Here is a 24644-nt window from a genome sequence, read left to right on the forward strand (position 1 = left end):
AAAGATGGCAAGTTAAACAAGAAGAAAGGCCCAAGGGAGGATGGTTGAATCTCACTTAAAAGTAGGAATAAAATAGTCAAAGGAGGCAGAGGGAGGGAGGGAGCTGGGTGAGAGAGGGAAGAGGAATGGGAGGGGGCAGGATCGGGTGTGGGGAGAGACAGGAGAGAGGACCAGAGGGCCAGGAGAGGGACCAAAAATCTGCAGCTGCTGGGGAGCAGGGTAGGATGGGCACATGACTCTCTAGGAAGGGCTAGAGACCTGGGATGGGGTGGGGATACTCCTAGGAGTCAATGCTGGTGATCTTAGCCCATTGCATAGCAGTGGGATATGGAACCTGAAGAGGCCACCTCCTGTAGCCAAACAAGACCCTCAGTAGATGCATAAGGACACCAACACACCCATAAAACTTTCAATCCAAAATTTGTCCTGTCTAAAAAAGATAAATGCAAGGACAAAGATGGAACAGAGATGGAAGGAATGGAAAACCAATAACTGGCCCAAACTTGAAATCTATCCCATGGGCAAGCACAAATCCCTGGATCTGGGAGTGAGGAGAAAGAGGGAAGTTGAATAATCGAGATATGGTTTACAGAATGGAGTTCTAGAAATGGAGGCAAGTCTACGTTTCTATTACTCACACTCCTGTGTGGCTCACTTAAAAACCATTGACATAAGTAAATTTTACTTTCACCACAAAAAGTCAAAATCATAGCAGTTTTATTCATAATAGCCCATTATTGGAAGCAAGCCAAGCACCAATGCATAGGTAAGTGGATAAACTAATTAGGATATGTTAATATACTCGGTCTAATGACCAATTAAAATACTGACTGTCAGAGACATGGGCAAATGTCAAAAATATTAGTTTTCGTGGTGTGAGAGAAGCCAGATTACCAAGCAGTGTGTAGCACACAACTCCACTTACATGAAACTTAAGAATAAGCAAAATGAATGGATGGTATTAAAAGGTGTTAAAAGAGACTGACTCTGGCTGGGGAAACAAATCAGGGCAGGGTAGACTGATAGATACATTCTCCATTGATCTTGCTGTGAGTGTTGTTTATATGAGAGTGGTACAGGTGACAATATCACCATGTAGGCAAATATATGAAACATATACTTCGGTTACAAAATAACTGTTAGGTTTCAAACTCAGAACAAACAGCTGCTGTCCATTGTCAGGTTCTCCCTCTGTTCCCTGGTCCCTATCTGTTACAGTGCCTTCCTGGCTGGCATGCCCCATCCCCTACTCTAAATTTCTCTAGCCCAGGAGCTGGGCTGGCCTCCCCCTAGCTGTTCTTCACAATATAATCCAGCCTTCTTGGTTACCTGGTCTTTTTGTCAACTCTAGTTTGGGCCTCCTGGATGGTGCACCTGGTTTTCTTCTCTCCTCTTCCCTTTCCCCTCCCCACTGTCCAAGGCTCAGGGTCATGACCACTCTGGGCTCTGCCAGATGTCTCTATCTCTGGCTATGTTCTCCCTTTTAGCCACAATAAGCTTTCTTCTTCACCATGTCTAGGAACAGTCATATCCTTTCCTTTTCTTTTTATTTCTTTTTTCTCTCATTTGCTAAATAAGCCAGATTGTTGTTGGAACCCAAAGCAGAACTCAAACAGAATAAATTGGTAGGAATGAGGCTTGAACTTCCAGGAAGGGTAAAACTACATAAGAAGGTGGTCTTTACTCTGTGGTGTGGGGACGAAAGGCACCAAAAGGTTTCAGCAATGCAGACAGAGTTTGCTCTTACAGTTTTGTTTTTTAAATAGCTTCCTTGTTACAGCATAGGAAAAGGATCAGAATGGAGAATTGAGAATAAGGAAAGTACTGGAAATATTTGGATAAGAATTAAGGTAGGTTGGAAAGTATATTGGTAATACAGGTATAGAAAACAAAAACAAAACAAAAACCCCCTGAGTTATAGCCTCTATCTTAAATGTCACTCAAGTATGCCCTTTACCACAGAAATTCTTGCTCAGTTTCAGTCAGAAGGACTGAGATGACTGAAGGCATGTCAAGAAGATCACACTGCTACTCACTTTCAAGACAAAAAAAGAGTCCATGAGCCAAAAAATGTAGACAGCCCATGGAAGTGGGGGTAGGGAGGGAAGGAACAGGATTCTTCTCTGGAGCAGCTAAACAAACAAACAAACAAAGAACAAAAGGGGGGTGAAGCCTGCTGACATTGGCTGTAAGAGTGAAGCCAGTACCAGAATCAGACCTACTGGGTCTCCATCTTCTTCTAACTCATTAATCTGTCTGCAATTTTTATAGAAGCAATGGAAGACTACAAAGTAACTTGTGAGCACTTAGGCATGTATAAGAAATTCAAAGGTGTCTAAGGAGTAAATGAACTCGGTGTTCTTCCCACTCCTTCTGCACACTGAGGACATCCTGTTATTACCTTCATCCCTTCCATCTTCTCTTCTGCCTTTAAATACATTCCCAATAAATATGGCTCTTGAATTCCTCAAATACAACTCTCCATTCACAAAAGAATTTTATACAATAGCCTACATTATATTTCTTAGCTAAGCTATCTTTATGACTCAAGACTAATACAGAGTAGGGCTAGTCAGCATGCTCTCAAAATGGTGATTGCCAATTTAAACTAAGAAAAAAAATAAAAATTATATATTTGAAAAAGGCAATATTTATTTCCTTTGATGTAAGCAAATAGAGGGACAAATATCACGCAGGTACCAGTATAAAATGTTTTACTATTTTAAATGTCTTTGTCTTCCAACTTACTCATTTATTTATTCAGGGTATATTATATATGTACTATTTATATACTTTTTGAGGTGGATTAGCTAACCACATATTAGGTAACAAAGTCAACTTACTACTAAGTGCTTATGCTTTGTTGATCTCCTGTTTTTAATGAAGCATAGTAGAACACACAGATGTCTAGGTGTTGTCTCGATATTCTTACAGGTTGCAAGATTATGAACAACTTATTAGGGGAAGAACCCATAGAAATTGAAGAAGAATTAAAAGGAAGGGAATGGTCAGATATAACCTTTATTGGGAGATTCCTATGAACCAGCTGTGCTAACTTCTTCACATGTGTTCTTTCATCTCAAGCTCATAAGAATCAGCTGCCCACTCCTACAACCAGGCTTTTTTCTTTCTCCAGAGGTGAGGGCCAGAAGGAGCAGGAAGAAGAGATGGGACACCAAGCTCTTGATGAATCTCAGTCTCCTCGAGGTCCTATTTAATTTTGTTTCTTGTTAATAAATTAAATGCTATTTTATAAAGGATGTAGGCAGGACTCTAGAATACAGAAATGGAACTGAATTTAATTCATGACATATTAGGTCAGATTTCATTCCTGCTCTAAGATTGTATTATGTACTGAAAACACATAACATAGGCATCCAAGGAGACAAGAAATGGGAGTGCAACGAATTTTTCCTCTTTACACTAGGAAACTTCTAGATTTGAGCCCTCTTTTTGAGTAATGCTGTGTTGAACCGAGAAAACCAAAAGTGAAATGTATTTTGGAATGTTAGCCTTTTTTTTTTTAAAGATAAACTAGTGCTTAAAATAATGTGTCACAGAGTAAAACCAGAGAAATGCATAATTTGTACCATGTCAACTCCTAGAAGCCTTAGAGATATACTCCCAATGTCCAGGAAATTTGAAAGCCATGTTTCTATGCACATTAGATATGAGCATACATTAAACAGGCCTATGCTTTAAATAAATCATCATGTCCTCAGCTCTGTGGATAAGCTATTCAAAGTGAAGGCCTTAGATTTTAGTGAGTTCTCAGATTATTGTACTGAATTTTCACTAAAAGATAGTTATTCCACATACTCCAAGCCTCTGAAGACAATATTTCCTCATACTTCAAAGATGATACAAAGGAGACCACAACTCTGGTGTAAGCCTCTTGCTTTACCAGAGAACAAGCTAGTACTCAACCTTCCAGGTAAGCGCCTCTCCCCTGCCCACAGAACACCAATACTGTCTAAGTGCCCACGCAGGCTACCTCAAGCCACACTCCCTCTTCTTGTCAACATATCCTGGCTTATAACTCTGGTGGAAGTCTTTTACCTCACCAGAGGCCATGTCAGCTGCCTGGACCTCAGGTACATTGATTGCCTGTGGACCACCCCTACTTTCTCAGTGCTTGTCAGCCCTTTTTCATCATCACCACATCCCAGGCCCTAACTCTAGTAGAAGCATCCTTTGGGGCCAGAGGACATAACAGCCATCAAATCTCAGGTTTGCCTATTCTCCGTGCCTGCCAAGCCTACTGCCAACTGCCACAGCTCTCTCCATCACTATGTCATGCACCCAAAATTCCTGCTGAGGACCTCAAGTTGAACCAGAGGCCACATTAGCTGCCAGAATTCCAGCCTCCAACTTGTGTAGAGACCCTCTACTCAACCAGAGGCCACTCCTGACAGAACACCAGAGAGGAAACAGAAACTAAGGAAAAACACACTCATCCAACAAAGACAAACTAAGAAATTGGCACCTAGACCTAAAATACCCAAACCCAGATGCCTAGACATCAGTGTTCAGACAATCAACAATGTCTAGAGCAATATGTCACCACCTGAGCCCACCTAGCCTACTATAGCAAACCCTGAATATTGCAACACAGATAAAGCACAAGAAAATGATTATAAACCCAACTTTATGAAATAATAGAGATCCTTAAAGAAAAAAACTGTATAAGTCTCTTAAAGAAAGCCAAGAAAAAGCAAACAAACAGTTGAAGGAAATGAACAAAACTGTTTAAGACCTGAACATGGAAAAAGAAGCAATTATAAAAAGACAAACTGAAGGAGTCCTGGAAATGGAAAAATCTAGGTAAGACAACAGGAACTAAGCATGCAAGAATCACCAACAAAAAGAAGATTCCAGCTCAAAGACTGAAAATCTTTTCAATGAAATCATAGAAGAAAATTTTCCTAACCTAAAAAGACATGCTTATAAAGGTACAAGAAGCTTACTGAATACCAAATGAATTGGACAATAAAGGAAATTCCCCTTGTCACAAAATAATCAAAATATTAAAAATAAAGAAAACAACAGCAGCATAAAAATTATATTAAAAGCTACAAGAGAAAAGCGCTAAGTAACATATGAAGACGGACCCCTTTGAATTACACCTGACTTCTCAATGAAGACTCTAAAAGCCAGAAGGGTCCTGACAGATGTCCTGTAAACTCTAAGAGACCACAGATATAGGCCAGGCTTTATATCCAGCAAAACTTTAAATTACTATAAATGGAGAAAACAGGATATTTCATGGTAAAATCAAATTTAAATAATATTTACTCACAAATCCAGCCCTATAGAAGGAAACTTCAAACCCAACTATACCCAAGAAAACACAGGAAATGAATAATCTCATACAAGCAAAACCAACACACACACACACTCAAACACTCACACATACACACACACACTCTACTTCTATTATCAACAAAATATAACAGTAATTAGTAATCAATGGTCATCGATATTTCTCAATATAAATGAATTCAATTCACCAGTAAAAAGACACAGACCAACAGAATGGGTGCAAAAACAAGATTTATCTTTCTACTGCATTCAAGAAATACACTATAACGTCAAAGATACACATTACCTCAGAGTAAAAAGTTCAAAAAATATTTTCCAAGTAAATGAACCTAAGAAGCTGGTGTAGCCATTCTAATATCTAACAAAATAGACTTCAAACCAAACTTAATCAAAAGAGATCGGGCAGGCCACTGCGCACTCATCAAAGGAAGATTTACTAAGATGATCTTTCGGATTTTAACACCTATCCCCCAAATGCAAGGTCATCCATGTTTGTAAAGAAAACACTACTAAAGCTTAAATCACACATTAATCCTCACACATTGATAGTGGGAGACTTCAGCACTCCACTTTCAGCAATGGACAGGTCATCTAGACAAAAACTACATAGAAAAATACTGGAGTTAACAGATATTATGAACCAAATGAATCTAATGTTTATCTACAGGACATTTCATCCCAAAACAAAAGAAAATACTCTCTTTTTAGCACCTCATGGAACATTGTTCAAAATTGACCATATACTTGGCCACGAAGTAAGCCTCAACAGATCCAATAAAATTGAAATCATGTCCTGTATCCTATCAGATAACCATAGATTAAAACTGAATTTCAACAACAGAAACAATCAAAAGCCTACAAATTCATGGAAATGGAACAACTATTTACTGAACGACTACTGGGTCAAGGCAGAAATAAAGAAGAAAATTAATGATTTCTGAGAATTCAATGAAAATGAATGCACAATATATCTAAAGCTATGGGACACAATGAAAATGGTGCTAAGATGAAAGTTCATAGCACTAAGGGCCTACATTAAGACATTAGAGAGATCTAGCAAGAATTGCTAGCAACTTACTAGCAAGTCAGCATACTTGAAAGCACCAGAACAAAAAGAAGCAAGTTTACCTAAGAGAAATAGGCAGCTATAACTAATCAAACTGAGGGCTGAAATCAATAACACAGAAACAAAAAGAACTATTAAAGAATCAAGGAAATAAAGAGCTAGTTCTTTGAGAAAATCAACAAGGTAGACAAACCCTTAGCCAAATTAAGAAAAAGCTGGGGAGAGAATATCCAAAGTAAGAAAATCAGAAATGAAAAGGAGGACATACAAAGAATCATTGGGTCACACTTTAAAAACTAATACTTGACAAAACTGGAAAAATCTAAAAGAAATGAATAATTTTCTTTATAAATGCCACTTCCCAAAGCTATATCAAGATAAGATAAAATAGACTTTTAACTCCTAAGGAAATGGAAGCAGTCATTACCAAAATCAATCAATCAATCCAGAGTCAGATGGTATTAGGGTAGAATTCTGCCAGGCTTTCAAAGAAGAGATAATGCTAATATTCCTCAAATTATTTCACAAATAGGAACATAGATCTCATTCATTTTATGAGATCATAATGGTAATCCTGATACCCAAACCAGACAAATATTCAACAAAGAAAGAGAATTACAGACAAATTTCCCTCATGAAGATCGATGCAAACTATTCAATAAAATGCTCTCAAACAGAATCCTAGAACATATCAAAAAGTGACCAAGTAGGCTTCATTCCAGACATGCAGGGATTGTTCAATGTATAAAACATGAGTCAATAAAATCAAACATAAACAAATTGAAATAAAAACTACACAATTGTCTCATTGGATGCTAAAAAAGCTTTTGACATAATACAACACTCCAAGATAAAAGTCTTGGGGATATGAGGGATCCAAGGAACATAGCTAAATACAATAAGGGCAATTCACAGCAAGCCTATAGACTACATCAAATTAAATGGAGAGAAACTCAAACAATTCCACTAAAATTAGAAACAAGACAAGGCTGGCCACTCTCTCCATATTTATTCAATATAGTACTTGAAAGTTTAGCTAGAGCAGTAAGACAATTAAAGGATATCAAGGGGATGCAAATTGAAAAGTAAGAAGTCAAAGTATAGCTAATCACAGACGCTATGATAGTATACATCAGTCACCCCAAAAAGTCTACAAGCAAACTCCTACAGCTGATAAACACTTTCAATGAAATGATCGGATACAAAATTAACTAAAAAAAAAAAAGAAAAAAAAAGATAATCAATAGTCCTCCTATATACAAATGACAGATTGGATGAGAAAGAAATCAGGGAAACAACACCTTTCACAATAGCCGCAAATAATGTAAAATATCTTTGGGTAACTTTAATCCAAGTAATCATACAATAAAACTTCAATGCTTTTAAGAAAAACATTGAAAAACATCAGAAGATGGAAATTTTTTCCATGTTTAAGGATCAGTAGAATTACCATGGTAAAAGTGGCCATATTATGAAAAGCAATTTACAGATTCAGTGCAATCCCCATCAAAATTCTAACATAATTCTTTACAGACCTTGATAGAATAAGTCCCAATTTCTTATGTAAAAACAAACAAACAAACAAACAAATCCAGGATAGCTGCAACAGTCCTGTTTAATAAAAGAACATTTAGAGGTATCACTATTCCTGATTTCAAGCTGCACAATAGAGCTAGGGTAATAAAAATCATATAGTATTGGCAAAAACAACACAACAGAAGCCAGTCAGGTTGTTCAATGAAATCATAGTGAAGATTCAGATATAAAAATTCACACATCTAGGGAAACATGATTTTTGATAAAGAAGTCAGAAATACACAGTGGAAGAACTGAACTTCTTAAAAAAATGGTTCTGGTCTAACTGGATGTCTGTATGTAGAAGAATACAGATAGATCCATATCTATGACCCTACACATAACTCTATTCCAAGTGAATCAGAGACCTGAACATAAAACCAGCTACACTGATCCTAATAGAAAGGAAAGTAAGGAATTGATTTGAACATATTGCCACAGGAGACAACCTCTTAAAGAGAACACCAATAGCACAGACACTGATAACAAGAATCAATGAATGGACCTCATAAAACTGAAAAGCTCAAGCCGAAGGACACCATCAATAGGACAAAATTTCAGCCTAAAGAATGGGGAAAAAAGTTTCATCATTTCTGCGTCTGATTTAAAATATATAAAAAACTCAAAACCTATACATCAACAAACCAAATTATCTAATGAAAAATGGGAGTACAGATCTAAACATAAAATTCTCAATATAGAGATCGCAAAAGGCTGAGAAATAAAAGAAGTGTTCAACATCCTTAGCCACCAGGGAAATAAAGATCAGAACTACTTTGAAATTCCATCTTATACCTGTCAGAATGGCTCGGATAAAAGACACAAGTGACAGTTCAGGCTGGATAGGATGTGGAGCAAGGGGAACACACCTCCATTGCTGGTGGGAGTGCAAACTTGTACAGCCACTATGGAAATCAATACGGTTTTTCTCAGAAAATTAGGAATCAACCTACTGCAAGTCCCACTAATCCCACACTTGTGCACACATCCAAAGGACAGGCCATCCTACCACAAGGACATTTCCTCAAATGTGTTCATTGAAGCTTTATTTATAATAGCCAGAAACTGGAATCACTGTAATTGTTTCTCATCTGAAGAATGGATAAGGAAAATGTGATACATTTATACAATGGAGTATTACTCAGCTGTTAAAACAATGAGATCATGAAATTTGCAGACAAATGGACAAAACTAGAAAAGATCATTATGAGTGAGGAGACCCAGATCCAGAAAGACAAACATGGTATGTACTCAGTTATAAGAGAACATTAGCTGTAAAATAAGTAATAATAATGCTACAACCCACAGACCTAGAGATGCAAAGTAACGGACTTTTCAAGTGGGCTTGGCATACATCTCCCTGGGAAGAGGAAATAATAGATTTTGGGGGATACACTGGAGATAGATGGGAATGGAACAAGAGAGATCAAGTGGGGGGTTCGGTGGAAGGAGGAGGGAGAGAGTATTTGGAGAGACAGTTGGATTTGGGGCAGTGTAGTGCAGTGGAAACTCCCTGGAAACTACAAAAGTTTCCTATTGCTGTGGGATACAGAACATTAACTGGCCATCTTCTATAACTAGGCAAAGCTCCCAGAAGTGGGACTGGGACACCAACCCAGCCACAAAACCTTCGACCTACAAATTGTCCTGCCAGAAAAGATGTCCTTGGGTAATGTTGGCATAGAACTTGTGGGAGTGGCCAACCAATGATTGGTCCAACTTCAGGTCCATGCCATGAGAAGGATCCTACTCCTTACATTGCCTCAGATGGCCCAGAAAGCCAGGATAGAAAGAAAAATGATTGGGAAAAAGAAAGAAAGAAAGAAAGAAAGAAAGAAAGAAAGGAAGGAAGGAAGGAAGGAAGGAAGGAAGGAAGGCCCAATGAAATGATTTCTAATGATATTCTGCATACTTAAACATCGGTGCCCAGCCCAATTGTCATTAGAGGGGCATGATCCAGCAACTGTTGAGAACAGATGCAGAGAACCACAGTCAAACACTAGGTAGAACTCTGGGAACTGCCATCCCCCCTCCCCCACCCCTGCCACCAGAAGAGGGAGGAAGCACTGTAGAAACTGAGGAGTTGAGGAAACTGTAGAAACTACCAGGGGAACAAGACTCACAAAATCAATTAAGCAAGAATCATATGGGCTCAAAGAGTTTGAAGCAATGAACATGGACCCTGTATGGGTGTGATCTAGGTCCTTTGCATATATTTTATGGTTGTGCGGTTTGGTGTTCTTGCAGGAGTCCCCACAGTGGAGTTGGGAGGTGTCTGTGACTCTTTTGCCTGAGTGTGGGACCCTTTTCCTCCTACTGGGTGGCCTTGTCCAGCCTTAATATGAGTGAGAGTTTATGCCTTGTTTCATTGTAACCTATGATGCTGTATTCAGATGATGCAGATGATATCTCTGGGAGCCCTGATTTTTTTTTAAGGGAAATAAATGGATTTGGAGGAGAGAGGAGGTGGAGTGAGGTACTGGGAGAAGTGGAGGGAGGAAAAACGGCAGTCAGGATTTAATATATGTGAGGAAAATAGAAAAATCCACTTAGCGCTCTTTGTATGTGCAGGGGCTCTAAGATCAATCTCAGAGCATGGGTAGCTTTTAGTTAAGTCATTTAAAAGAACAGAATAAAGAGGGAGGGGGATATTAAAAGATGCAAGAGAGAAAGACCAAGTCACTTTTAAAGAGAGTCCTAACAGGTCAAGACTTGGTTATTTGACAGAAAGTTTTAAAGCCATCAGAGCACTGGAAAGATGTACCAAGTTCTCAAAGAGCACAAGTGTCAAGCCACAACATCACTCCCAGAAGAGCTATTAAACGGAAAAAGAAATAAAATTCTTTTTTCTAAGGCAGAAAAAGATGATACGAAGGCTCGAAACTGCCTCTTTCATGAGAAAGATTATCAAACGTGGAAAAGTAAATGATTTTCCAACCGGCGTAACTGATTAAATTCGTATAATGGACCATGACTCTCACAGCAACTTGGATTGACATGTGAACATCCAACTTTCACTTTTTGTTTCCAGCTGAAAAAGGAAAATGATTCGGCCAAGACTTCTGGCGTGCCAACATGCTCCTAACACTTAATAGCTGGTCATTCTTAAGTCACTAGGGGCAGACCGACCTTTCCTCTAGGATGAAGTTGAAGGCTGCTACCAACTTTCTTAAAGTCAAAGCATCAAAACCCAAACAGCTACAAAAGCATAGCTCAGATCTTACAGGCATGCTGTCCTGGCAAACAAGAGAGAGAATACACAGCACAACCTGCCTCTAAACAGTCTGCTGCACACAATCAAGCCGGTACTTTTATTTTTCTTTGACTCCTTCTCATGGGCAGGATCTGAGCCTTGTTTTCCACTCTCTACTGACCCGCCCATCATTCCCTTCCCATTTAAGTCCTTGGCCACCTAAAAAGGACACATGACAGCTGTGTATCTGGGAACTATCTCTCACACGAGCTCCCACTGGCCAGTTTCCCCCTAATACTATATTTTTCAAGGCCCATAAGTGTGGTCATAAAGATGAAATGGCTGTCACCCCACCCCCATTCAAGAAAATGAACAGAAAATACTTAAAATGGTTCTTAGCCAGAAGCATTTTATCCCTTATTCACTAGTGGTAAATGAGTCAGATATGAGTTGGCCAAGAAAAGGGCCGCCTTACCCAGAATCTGAGTTTGAAATGAGTCATCTCACTCCAAACACCAATATATCCTCCAAAATAACTGGCAAGAATTTCCTATAAAAAGAATTTGCCTTTTCTCTTTTCCATCCATTTGACTCTGATTTTTTTTTCTAATTTTTCAATTTCCTGTGTGATCACAATATTACATTCACAACAAAATCCCAGGGACATTGCCTTTATCTTTGCCTGCTGAGCAGGAAGACAATTCTGATAGCAATCCTTGGTCATCTCTCCATTCCCCACTCCACCCCCATCTCTCCAACATCTCTTTCATGAAGGTCGTACACAAATGAACTGAAACACAGGATATGGTTCTAGAAGATTTTTTTCTGCTCCTTTGTTGAATAAAATACAAAAACATAGAAAATAGTTCAAGTCAAATTATTCCCCCCACCACAGGAAAAATCAATCACAATTGGTATAATCTGTCTGAAAAGAATAAACAGACATGAAACCAGCTTCCCCTCTGCCTTCCTGCTCACCAGGACACTGGTACTCCCTACATGCCATCAGTGGAAGATTAGAGTCACTGTGGACCGAAGTTGGGTTTGTTCTTACAGATTATTAGAGCCAAGCACATGATTTACCACAGAATAAGCAAATACGCTTATATAGGCAACTCCTGCCAACGTGCCAAGATTTTGATATTGCTTGGGGTTCACAACTTCTCATATTATTCTTAATTATTCCATGCTCTGTGATTTCATGGGCAGAACTACTTAGAGTTCACTTCACCCAGGGTGGAATTTGCCTCATTTTTTTTTTTTTTTGTATTAAATGGCTTCTAAAGAATAACTTTGCTCTTTTATATCCAACACTAACAGATGTTAGTTTCCTCAGTTTTATGGCCCTCAGATGACAGACAACTAACTGGTTTTGGCCTTGGGAATAACTGCAACACCTTTGGATTATGAACTTGGTTCAGTTCTTAGCTGGGAACAGCAGGGAGCTAGTTCATAATATCAAAGATGTAAAATACGTTTTCCCTTTTCTCCAGATACTTGAAGAGAATGTCTTCTAATTCAGCAATACACCAATGCTCCCTACATCGAGAATCTTCTAAAATGCTTACAGCAAGAGAAAACAAAGACAGAAAAGTGAAATCTCTTATTCAGTTGATCAACTTTTTGGGCCCAAACAAGATGTTAAATCCATTACACCTGGAGTACTCAGTGAAGGTAAGGAATCCAGGCTGTGCACAGTTGTGCATCTGGGGAGTGACGGTGTAATTGGCAGCGTTGTTACTGGTGGAGGGAGTTGGAGCTTCTTCTCAGAAGGAACGTACAAGTGAGTGTGAGCTCCAGAGTTTCTGCTGAGTCTTGCCTGACACGTATCCTGAGAAAGGATGTCCCCTTGCAATCAGCTATGGAAAATACCAGTACAGCTTACCACATGCAGTACACAGGGACAGTGCATTGTAAGAAAATACTGAATGAAGTGGGGTCACCATGATGAGAGAATGGGTAGGAAAATATTACCACTTGACAATGATTTCTTAAAAAGTAAGCAAGCAAGCTCTCCATACAGCATCCCCCCCCCCGCCGCCCCACCACAATCCATGTACATAGGAAAAGAAACTAAGAACATTCTCCTCTTATAGAATAAAATCAGGCTCAGTTCTCCTAGTCCTTCGTTAACACCCCTGTCTCCTTGATTATCACCTCCCATCTTTATCCACTTAGACCTCAAAGAGACTCATATATGTATAAAATGGCTGCCCCCCAACGAACGTCACACACAGTTTCTGCCTTCCTGTGTTTCCCTTTCTTATAGCAGAAATTTCAAATGTTGAGAGAAAGAAAGGGAACATCTGGGAAAACAGTGATAAGGAGAACTTAGGTCCCCAGGCAGCTCTTTCCACAGTAATCTACAGTAAATTACCCAACAAGGAGTGATATTTCTCACTCTCGTTCTTATCTTCTTTCTGGGAACCACAACCTCCAGGCCTGTTTTCCCGGGAAGAATGAAACAGCTGAGATCTCCACTGCCTGTGTCATATACTCTGCCACCTGCATCTTTGTAGACAACAGGTAGAGGAAGTAGAAGACACAGGTGAAGAAGAATCAGGAGGAAAGTTCCAGGATGTCAGCAACGAGTCTGGACATCACTAACCTCATTATTCCCCTTCTGTTGGATCCATACCTGCCATCTTCCTGAGCAAATGGCTGTTCCACGTCTACAGTCAGGGAAGCTAGTGCAGAAACGGTTTCTGTCTCCTCTTGCAGCTGAGAAGCAGGCAGAGCACAGCCCCTTGCAACAGCCACCATCTTGATCGACTTCCAATACTTGCCTAGAAAAAAAAATCCACATAGTTTGTAGACATTTTAGTTAGATAGATAGTAATCACATTATGATTACAGGTTCAAGTTCTTTCATTGTTGAGCTGTAATTTGGTTTTTGAACTGCTATGATTAAGTCCTTTTCAGGGGATCTAAGAAGGCCAAGTGGTGAAGTACTCATATTCCCAAGCCAAGATCTCTGCCTTGCTTGGAAAACAGTAAAGCAAGGAATAATCCATGGCCCAATGAACTTGCTAACAGAATGACGGCTGTCCCTACAACTAAATAAGCCATCTCTAGGCATCACATCCTTTGGGAAACCCTCAAGAGACCTGGAAGTGGGAGTGCTCCTGGAGAAAAATGAACAAAATAGTAATGTTAAAAATTGCTACTTGAACAATTAACCTTAAAAAAAAATGAAGTTGGAATACCAAAGAAAAAGAAAAGCCCAGAGATGCCAGCATGAATTGAACAGCACCTTTGCCAGAACAATCAGGTTTGTTAGTCCTGGATGTTCTTTCCTTCTCAACCTCAGGGTGTGTACTAGAACAATAATTCATTTAAAACTTTAATATATGTTCTCGCTGATGTTGGAATTCTTCTCTCTCTCTCTCTCTCTCTCTCTCTCTCTCTCTCTCTCTCTCTCTCTCTCTCTTTCTCTCTCTTCCCTTCCTTCCTTCCTCCTTTACTCCTTCTTTCCTTCCTTGCTTCCTTCCTTCCTATTTTTGGCACAGAGAATGGGAGAGAATGGGAGGAAAGTATTTTTTATTTTTTTATTTTTTTGTAGACATGCCAGTTGGATAAGTTTCCTAGAGAAAAGGCAAAGGTTTAACAGCTACTAAGATCCATTTTATTTTATTTATTTATGTTTTTTTAATTGTTAAGTGTTGAGTGGTCTCAGAGACTCTTCCCAGACTCTAACTAGACTGCTCAGTTTAAAAAATCTCTCGTGGGCTCACCAATGAGGAAGGAACTTGGCATGTCAAGGGTTTGCTTCTTTAAAAAAAAAAAAAAAAGAAGGTATTACTTGAGAGCAAAGGCAGACTAGCACCAAATTGCAAAATATGCTCACAGCTCTGGGTCCAGCTGTGCTTCTGGACAGCCTCACCACGTGTCTGTGGCTTACTGGAATTTTGTCCTTTGTAACTCTAACATATAGAAGAAGAGTCAATGTCTTCGTCCGGTCCTCGTACCATGAAGACCTTCAGATGTAGATACCCACTGTTGCTATCCTGAGAGTCAGTGCAATTCTGATCATAGTCTAGGAAGCTCCAAGCTTTAAAATCTCACCAAATGACAGTCTGCCAATGGATTCACAATCACAAAAAAATTTAGTCAATTACTGCTGCTCCAGATTTTCCTGAGTCCACAAATGGGATGACCTTCTTGAGGAGTTCTTTTAGTTGAAAATACCAGCTCTGTACACTGAAGGTCTCAGAGGTTTCAAAGACGAAAAGAAGTAGCATAAATACTTATGGTGATGGCAACATAAGGGAAAGCTTCTAGGGGCAAAAATGATACTTGAGAATAAAATCGGAAACCAAGCAGAAGTCAATTGAACTAAATGGAAGAAGGCAGGATGCTGACTGCCCCTGACAGAGGACACTGGATGTTGAGTGTACTCTGACAGCTTCGTGGTTTATTGAAGATCATTAACTGCTAGGTACAAGTATGACACAGGGTGAATATCAAGTTTAATGAGTGAGACCCTTTGGTAGGCAGGGGCTAGTTAACACACTGTCTTAAATAAATCTGATATAGAGAACTGAGTTTTCTTCATAAAAGATTGCTCTGGAGAGACCATGAAAGATGATGTAAGTCCAAACAGGAAAGCAAATTTCATATCTTGCTGAAGTAGAGATGGAAAGGATGACTAGAGTCAAAGGAAGCTTTGGGATAAGACTGACAGGGACTTAGGAAGGAGAGTGCTCCAACTATGTCTGGGCTTATTCTTCAGTATCTATCTTTCAACTTTGAACATTATTCCTGATTGACAGTTCTGGTCTAGGCCTTAAACTTCTTTATATTACCACTTCACTATTATCTCACCCAAGTTAGAAATTACATATTCCATCACCAAAAAGATAGATCTGTCTTGAGCCTCAGGAGATATCATTATTAAGCATTATTTTAGTACATGATATCTACGAAGCTAGTGTAGACAATATGCCACATCTACAAGTATCCAAGGGCTTGGCTTTTATTGCCAAACATCATACTTGTTTTTTTCAAGAAGAGAGTACTTGATCATGAAAAAACCAGGCATATTTACATCTTGCAGATGATGAAGAAAGACAACATGAACTATTGATAGCAACCTTTTAGAAGAATTGCTGACAATACTGGTCATTTCAATGTTACTACAGATACATGAGTAGCAGGAAGGCCTTCAATTGGTGAGACATTTTAAGATAGAGTTTATCATGTATAAAATATACTGCAAAGTTAAGATTAAACTTCAGCTTTTATTCAAATATCTTAGTTGCTTATTCAGAAATAACCCAAAACATTCAATCTAGGCAAAGTCTACCAAAACAAAGGTAATAGACACCATTAGTAATACAATGATAGGCCACTATCTGTATTTGTAAAAGAGCAAAGTTTAAATAGAGGTAGATACAACCCAGACAATGAAATGCATAGCTAACTCAAACCACGCAAATGATAGGCTATGTTTTCACATGATGTGTAGTTTTTTTTTTTCTCTTCAGAAACAGATGTGCAAAAAAAGAAAAATCGTATCTAACGGTATGGGAGTAATTACATCATTAGCACATAAGAGAAATGAGCTAAGGTTTTGGAGTTCTCAGGGACTGATATTCATAAAGTAAAATATTAGTAACCTGTCCCTACTGGGGTGCTCACTCCAATGGCAATAAAACTGGAAGAAGAGAGGGGTTTTCCATTAAAACTGGAGGAACACCATTCCTTTTCAGTCAGATCCTTTATCCTTATTCGTTATTCCCACCATGTAAATCTTGTCACTTTTCAGCACTTAAAAAAAAAGAAACTATTTAGCCTTCACTATTCTGAATTTTTGTTTAATCTGGCAAGGAGAAAGTGAAGAATGAATCCATAATAAAAGCATAAAGTAGAGAGTGGAATGCAGCCAGGCCAGAGCGGGAGGTGGGAAGTGTCGACAGTATTTCTGGGTCACAAAGGATGCCAAGAGGGTCTTGCAGGGATTGTGTGCCTGGAGGAAGAGCCAGATTACTCTTGGTACTGGCCAATTGGAATTAACAGGGAGATCTGTGGTGGGAATAACCCACTGACCTTGAAGCTTCTCCTATCAGAGCCCATTGTCAGTTTGAAACTTCTGGAGCTGCCAAAGCTCTCCCTTCACCATTGTGTTGGAAGTCTTGGAAATACCTGGGCATAGATTTGTAGATTTCACTTTCTTGCCATTTGACTGAGATCCCTTCACCTTTACACACTGTGTGCTCCTAAGTAGAAGGCTGGTAACTGACTTAGACTATATCAACACTTAATGTTTATGATAGGCCCAGACCCATCATTTTCTGTAGCTTCTTTTTACTTGCAAGTTCTCCATCACTTCTTAATACTTGTTAAAAATCCGCTCATTATGGCTAAATGGGGAATTTTATGAGGATCTAAAATATTGTATAGGTATAAAAAAGTATACTCTTAAAATTTGACATATAAATTGAGTGACCAGTTAATGTTTTCATTAGCAAATTGATATAACTTTGTCATTAGTGGGACAATTTTTTTGAAGATAAAAAGAACAAAAATAAAAATCCCATTTCATGGGTTTAAATATCCATTAGTCAACAAATTATTTTTTTATGTGAAAGACCTAAAAGTAGTGCTACTCAAATTTTATATTGACAGCTAAATTTCATTTGAAGAAATAAAACTTATGTAAATCATATATACCAAAGCACAATAACCAATTTCTTTATGGACAATCTAAATATTAACAAATAACATAGGCGAAATGTGGTAATTCAGATAAGAAGTGGTGCGTACGTTTGTGTATTTGCATTCTTGATTCTCAGCTGGTAGTCCTGATTGGAGCGGATTTGAAATTTTAGAGGGTTTTTACTGTGGTTATGACAGACACTATCGCTCTAGAATCAAAGTCCCATATAAACCTGTTCTTCTTCAAGTTGTTTTTATCAGAGTACCTTAACACAGTGACAGAAAAATAACCGAATCAGAATTATACTTCCTAGTAAATATTTTCGTGTGTTTGTCAGTTTATGGAGAGTCTTTACGCAAGGCTCTCTCCCTCATATAGTTACTGTCTGTCAACACTGTTGCAAAGAATATACTTTCTGTCTTGATGGACTGTGGCTATTATAGATTGCTTCACAACGTTGCTTGCAACCTTCTACAGTACTAAATGCTATGGTTAATGTCTCTGAAAGTTTTTTGTTTAAATTTACTGCTGGCTACATTTGCTTTAAAAGATTTACTTTCTATGCTTTCATTTGTTTAAATGCAATATGATCATTCTGTTGATACTCACTCAGTGTGATTTCATTCATGTTAATTTGCTTGAGATTTTTTTTGAGTTCTTGGATCCGAGGATTGACATAGTTTCCTTATTGTAAACACTCTTTTGTTATGTCTTTAAATATGTTTCATCACATGCTACTTCTTTGGAATTGCAACCATAGGCATGTTAGAGTGAATAAGGCTCTTGTACCACTGACATATTTGTCCCTCTTCTTCTCTTTCTTCTGGCAGGTTGACTTAGTATCTCTTTTAACTTCACTGCTTCTATTTAATTGTTTTGTTTCCTGTAGTGTAACACTTGCACCAATACCTTGTGTTGCATTTTCTATTTCTTTCACCAAAGAAGATATATAGAATACAAACAGTAGACACCCAAATCATCAGAATAATGCAAATAAAACCATGGTGAGATTTCACCATGCACCCTTCTGCATGCAGAAAGCCCAAAGATACACCAATCTTCAGTGAGAATGTGGGCCACTTGGAAAATTCTTTGCTGGTGGGAATGCAGAAAGGCACAAGTTCTGTGAATTGTGCAGTGGTTCTTAAAAAGGATTTATAATAAAGTTTCCATTAGAGTGATAAATTCTATTTCCAGGTATTTACTCTAGAGAAATTAAAACTTGTGCTTACACCAAAATCTGCTTGTGAATAGTCATAGAATTTCATATAGAGTTGCCTGAACTAGAAGTGACCCTGATGTTTCACAGTGAATAAGTAAACTGTGCTTTATCTGGATAATAGACACTACTCAACAATAAAATAAATGAACTACTGATACAGTCAGGAAGAGGCATGGGGTTTGAATAGATTCAACAGTAAAATAAACCAGATGCAAAAAGACATATTTTTACTATTCCATTTATTTATTTTCTGGAAAAGCTGAAACTATAAACTAGAGGATAAGTTAATAGTTACCATGAATTTAGCATGGTGGAAGAGATGACTATATACACGCAATTCTTGGGAGACTTTCAGATAACTGCTGAGTTAACACTATGATGTCCCCCTCTCCCTGTATTTAGGTTCAAGGTCACCTGCTTTGATACTCCAACCACTGATCTGGAATTCAGAAGAATAAACTGTTTCTTTGTTATGCCTTACTGTGTGATCAATTACATGTTTGCCTATAACTGTCCAGATCAGTGCTTGGGAATATTGCATACAAAACTTAATAAAATATGGCTTTTTACTCCATGTAGAATTAAAGCAAACCTATGCTGGTTGATACATGATTCTATACGTTAACAGATAACAATTATGTATACTTAAATCATACAACTTATTTGTTAATAAAAATACATTTTATTGTTTATAAATTTCTGACAATAACTAGGGTATGGGGAAACTCCAAATGGAAGATAAACACTGATGTGACCAATAATATCTTAAAGGGAAAACAGCATGCTGACAGGAGAGCAAAGAACTAGCCTCAAGAATTTTAAAAATAATACTTTGAGTAGATGCTACTAGTCAAGGACACAAAGACTATGCTCTAATTTGTGTGGTGTTTCAGGTGGTATGGATTAGCAATTTTGAAACTGTTTCATATGCATATGAGTTAAATATGAGTAGCTATATGACACATAATAAGACTTCTCATTTTTAGGGGGAAGGCATAATAAATAGGGAAAGATAAAAGGTGAGAATGAAACATATATATGTATATATATATATGTATATGTATATATACACACATATACATACACACACACACACACACACACACACACACACACACATATATATATATATATATATATATATATATATATATATATATATCCCCAGACAATAAAAAAATATGGAAGAAATGAAATGACACCCCAGAAGCATGGAAAGGTAGCTCAGAGTTTCCAAATACATTCTACTTCAAAAAGATAAGAGCTCCTTGAGACAGATGTAAATCCAGGAAGAAATGCCCTCACATATCTTTCAGTATTATTCTGAGTTATTTCTAGATGAGATTAACATTGACTCAGTAGACTCAATTAAAAAATAGCCCTCGCCAATATGGGTGTCATACACAGAACACAAAGCTAAGTAGGGAATTCCGACTGTCTCTGAGTGGGGACAACTGTCTCCCACATCTGCCTGAGGACTTTATCTGGAACATACGCCACTGGATCCTCTAAGTTGTATGGACTACAGACTTGGGGCTGAACTTTCACCAATTCTCCCAGGACTTCATTTTGTCCATAGTATGTATGCCTTGGGGTTCCTTTTATCTCCGTAACTGATAAGTCCATTCTGTGGAACAGACATTGCTTTATATAACTCTCTCATTGCTTCTTTTTCTCTGGAGAACTTAGACTAATAAAGGCAAGAAAACTTAACTACCATGCCCCACGTGAGTTCTGGGCATTTTTCAGTATCAGAAAGTCGGATAGTACCCCAAAGCCCATGGACAAAGCAGTCATGGGAACCTTTCTGAAAGAGTGCTGTTCTAAATAGCCAGAGCTGTACTGATTTGAGTTGGGAGGATAATATTGAATTATAAGCCAGAGACTAAGAATCTATTGGTTTAATAAAATTAGTTTTAAAATATGGTAGTATAAATGTTACAGATGACTAGATGTGAATACTACCATGCTAGGGTGGTTGTCCAGGGATGTGGGACTACAGCAGAGATAATTAGGTGAAGAACATTGGGAACTTTGGGAGAACATGAGTTTTCCAGAGATTGTTTTTAATGATGGGAGGAATTACATAGTGCTTTGTTGTTGATGGAAGCAATGTCTCTAAGAACACAGATTAGTGGCTGGTATTTATTCTAAGGAAGGTTGTTGACATTTGAGGAATGGGAGGAAAGGTCAGCTAAAGGAGAGTGAATGTGAAAAGGATGTCTGAAAGGCAGAGAAAGTTAACCTGAGACACAGTGGGATTGTAATGGGTTCACTTGAGTTTCATGAGCAGAATGGTACAACAAATCCATCTTGTGGAGACCTGTGTGCTTGCATCTAGTGTTGCAAATCGTCATTGTAGAATTAATCCAGATGTTACATATTCTTAGGTTGTTAAGAGAGAGGGACAGAGTTGTGGTGATGTAGACTGAAAAGTAGAAAGTTGACTCATTTTTAATTTTATGACATTACAGCTATACATAGGACTCAGTAAAGAAGAGAATGGGATGATGAATGAGGAGGAACAAGGACTTAAAACTAAGAAGTACCCCAGAGTCCTAGAGGTGCAGCTCAAGCATGGCATGCATATGGCCTAACACTGTCGTGTCTCCATCTTTGGCAGAGACACAGCTGCCAGTGCTGGTTTATGATTCAATTTTCAGTCTTCCCACACATCTGCTAAGACAATAATAGAGGTCATCTGCTGTCCTGGCCCCTCTTAATTCCCTTCTCATTCTTTATTTCTGTGTTTTCTTTTGAGAAAAAAAAAGGGAGAAAGAAGAGCCAGATTATTATTTCAGTAAAGTATCATGAAGTACTGAAGGTGACTGCCCATTCATTATCCTTTGATCTTACGATTATATCTTTCATATTTAACCCTAAAAATAATTCTGGATCACTTCGTTTCTTACTTTTGCCTACTCTCCCTAATGGTATGTGTCCCTATGTTTTAGATTTTATGAAGTTCTCTAAATAAGTTATTTAGTTATTTAGTTAAAGTTCATATTTTGTTGAACTCAATGCTCCTGTGCACTGCAGATTTAAGTTAGGAATACTTACTTCCAGAAAAGAAGTTCACTGATTTCTTCTAGCAGCTAAGAGTTAAATAACTATAAACTTGGTCAAGGCCCATTAAAGGCCTATCCCAACTTTTTTCAGGTCCCCAGAGCTTGTCCATATGTTGTGTTCCCCCATGTGCTGACATACCCTACATTTTCTGTCAGTGTCACTGTCCACTGCCGCTCGGCACATCTCAACTTACTGTGTTTTCCTTTCTCTATTCTGTTTATCCACATCATAGAAAGTTCAGTAATATATTAAAATGTATTCTTTTTCCATATACTAAATCTCTTTGAATTTTAGGTGGGGCCTGTTAAAGTTTCTGTCCATTACACCTGAAACAGGAAGTTTAGGGGTTCTGTGTTTTTACTTAGGAAATAGTGTAGAGACTGATAGGTCGGTCACAAAGATGCTTAGATAGGATAAAAATGAATGTTAATATCATAGAGGATATAATCTTAGGTTTCCTGTTTCCTATTGAAAAGTCCTTCAACAACATGCCTGGCCTTGTGAGGACTCTAGTGGCTATGGATGGTTTCGTTGCAGCAGTATGTAGGGACCAGAAAAATATATGCAAATACACAGCACGTGCTTTTCCCTCAAACCTGACCTTCTAGTGTTTTTGTCTAAGCTAATGGGGTCCTGGAGGTACGAGAAACTCACCTATCTAGGAACAGTTTAGGGTGTTCTCTTTCCCAGAACACCCCGGTTGTTAAAGAGGTTTCAGCTCAGACACATGCATGATTTTATTTATCCCTTTGGTTTAATTACTTTTGACTTGGAAGAAATGTGAATGAACGTTTCTGTAACTGCAGATGCGATTAGAAACAAATAAGTTACCAAACCAAGTTAAATCTCTAAGCAGATGGAGGTCTGTTTTTTTTTTTTTTATTTGGGTGCATTTTAGAGGTGGGGCTCCTCCTCCACACAACAGTCAGAATTTCAGTGTTTCAAGAGAATGGTGAAGTGGAAAGTTAGGATCAACTTTGAAAGAGTCCTGTGAATACATTTGACCTGGCTATGATACAAATGAGGGTAGGTGGGGTTACCAGTGCAAGAATGCCTAACACTGCTTTTCTTCATTGAAGGTCTGCCTGGCCCAGGGCTCTAACATCAAGGCCTCTGTCTAAAGCCAAAGGCTCTATGACAAGTCACAGCTCACACCTGACAATAGTCAGGGGTTTAAACTCAACAGGGCAGTGACTTGAAATTCTGCCAACTCTTGCATTTTTTTCTGATTACATTTGTTTTATAAGTTTACAAGGAGCTCCAGAGTGGACCCAGAGCTCTGTGGCTCCTTGGAATTTGGCACTGGGCTTCCAGACCTAACTATGGCTCAACCTCAATTAGTCTGGACAACTAAAATTCCAGTTTCTAAGTCAAGGTGACCCCCCCCCAAGTATCTCACCTTTGAAACAGATGGGGAAGTGGGGAACGTGCACACAGAAATTGAAGCAGGAGGAGTGGGTTCACCTGTGAGCCAACAGAACACAGTGGCTCGGCAGGAAGACTGTGGAGCAGATCTGCTGGGTTCATAATCTCGCTTCTACCTACTCATTAGTTGTGTGGCTCAAGGGAACCTGAGTAACCCAATGGCCCTCAATTTCCTTAAAGTGCAATGAGACAAGGCTCACCTTATTGAGTTGTTGGGCAAAGTTAATTGTTAGGCGGTATTGGTAAGAGTCTGAGGAGAGCACCTGGCAGACAATGAACACTTAATAACTGCTAATTTGAATATTTGCTAATAGCTTACAATATTTGTCTTGTATAAATAACTTCATTTCACTGGCGCTCTATAACTTCACTATAGAGAATAGATGCCTGGAAGAAAGCTAACATTCCTCCAATACTCAAGACTCAGCAAAACATTTTTTTTTTAAGCCCAATTTTCTTTGTTTCCTTTCAAGCCCTGTTTCCTTCACTACTTTCAATTCCATGAGGTAAACTATTGACATCTTCTGTTTTCAAAATCAGAAAAACCTAAAAGTATTTGTCTTCTTCATGCCAACTATGACCTTATGCTAATTCTATTTTGGAATTGAGCCAGTCGATAGGCCCTATGTATCTCCTAATCTTGATCTAGGCACAATAAGCTTTTAAGACTTATTAATTTAAATATGTATAAGTTTGTGTTTATGTCTTCATGTGGGTATATGCATAAGTGTACTGATGTCCAAGGTACCCAAATATATGGAATCCCCTGGAGCTGAAGTTGACAGATGGTTCTAAGCTGCCTGTCATGGGTCCTGAAAACTAAATCCAGATTCCCTGGAAGAGTAGCAAGTCTCTGAACACCCACCCATCTGTCTAGCACCTACAACCTTGTAAACAAAGGCCTGATGGTGCTTCATTCTGGCTTGAAACCAAACTTTAAACTCCTGAAAGCAAAAAGTCCCTTTCCAACACTGTACCCTCTTACTCTTCAACCCTGAATCTCAGCAGAATGGAGATGTAGGAGAGAAGAAAATAAAGATCAAAAGAAGAAGAAAAAGAAGGAGGAGGATGAAGAGGAGGAGGAAGAGGAGGAGGAAGAGGAGGAGGAGGAGGA

The 24644-nt window shown here is 38.4% G+C and overlaps 1 protein-coding gene across 1 annotated transcript in view; it reads right to left on the minus strand.

The window, feature by feature from the left end:
- Window positions 1–24644, minus strand: part of Hdac9 (histone deacetylase 9) — an 818562-nt gene that overhangs the window by 4574 nt on the left and 789344 nt on the right. The window contains exon 26 of the mRNA XM_028768866.1: window positions 13765–13942. Coding sequence (XP_028624699.1) covers window positions 13765–13942 — 178 coding nt within the window. The remainder of the gene's footprint in view (window positions 1–13764; window positions 13943–24644) is intronic.

This window comes from Grammomys surdaster, unplaced genomic scaffold (assembly GCF_004785775.1).
Source record: "Grammomys surdaster isolate TR1022 unplaced genomic scaffold, NIH_TR_1.0 188, whole genome shotgun sequence".
Lineage (NCBI taxonomy): Eukaryota > Metazoa > Chordata > Mammalia > Rodentia > Muridae > Grammomys > Grammomys surdaster.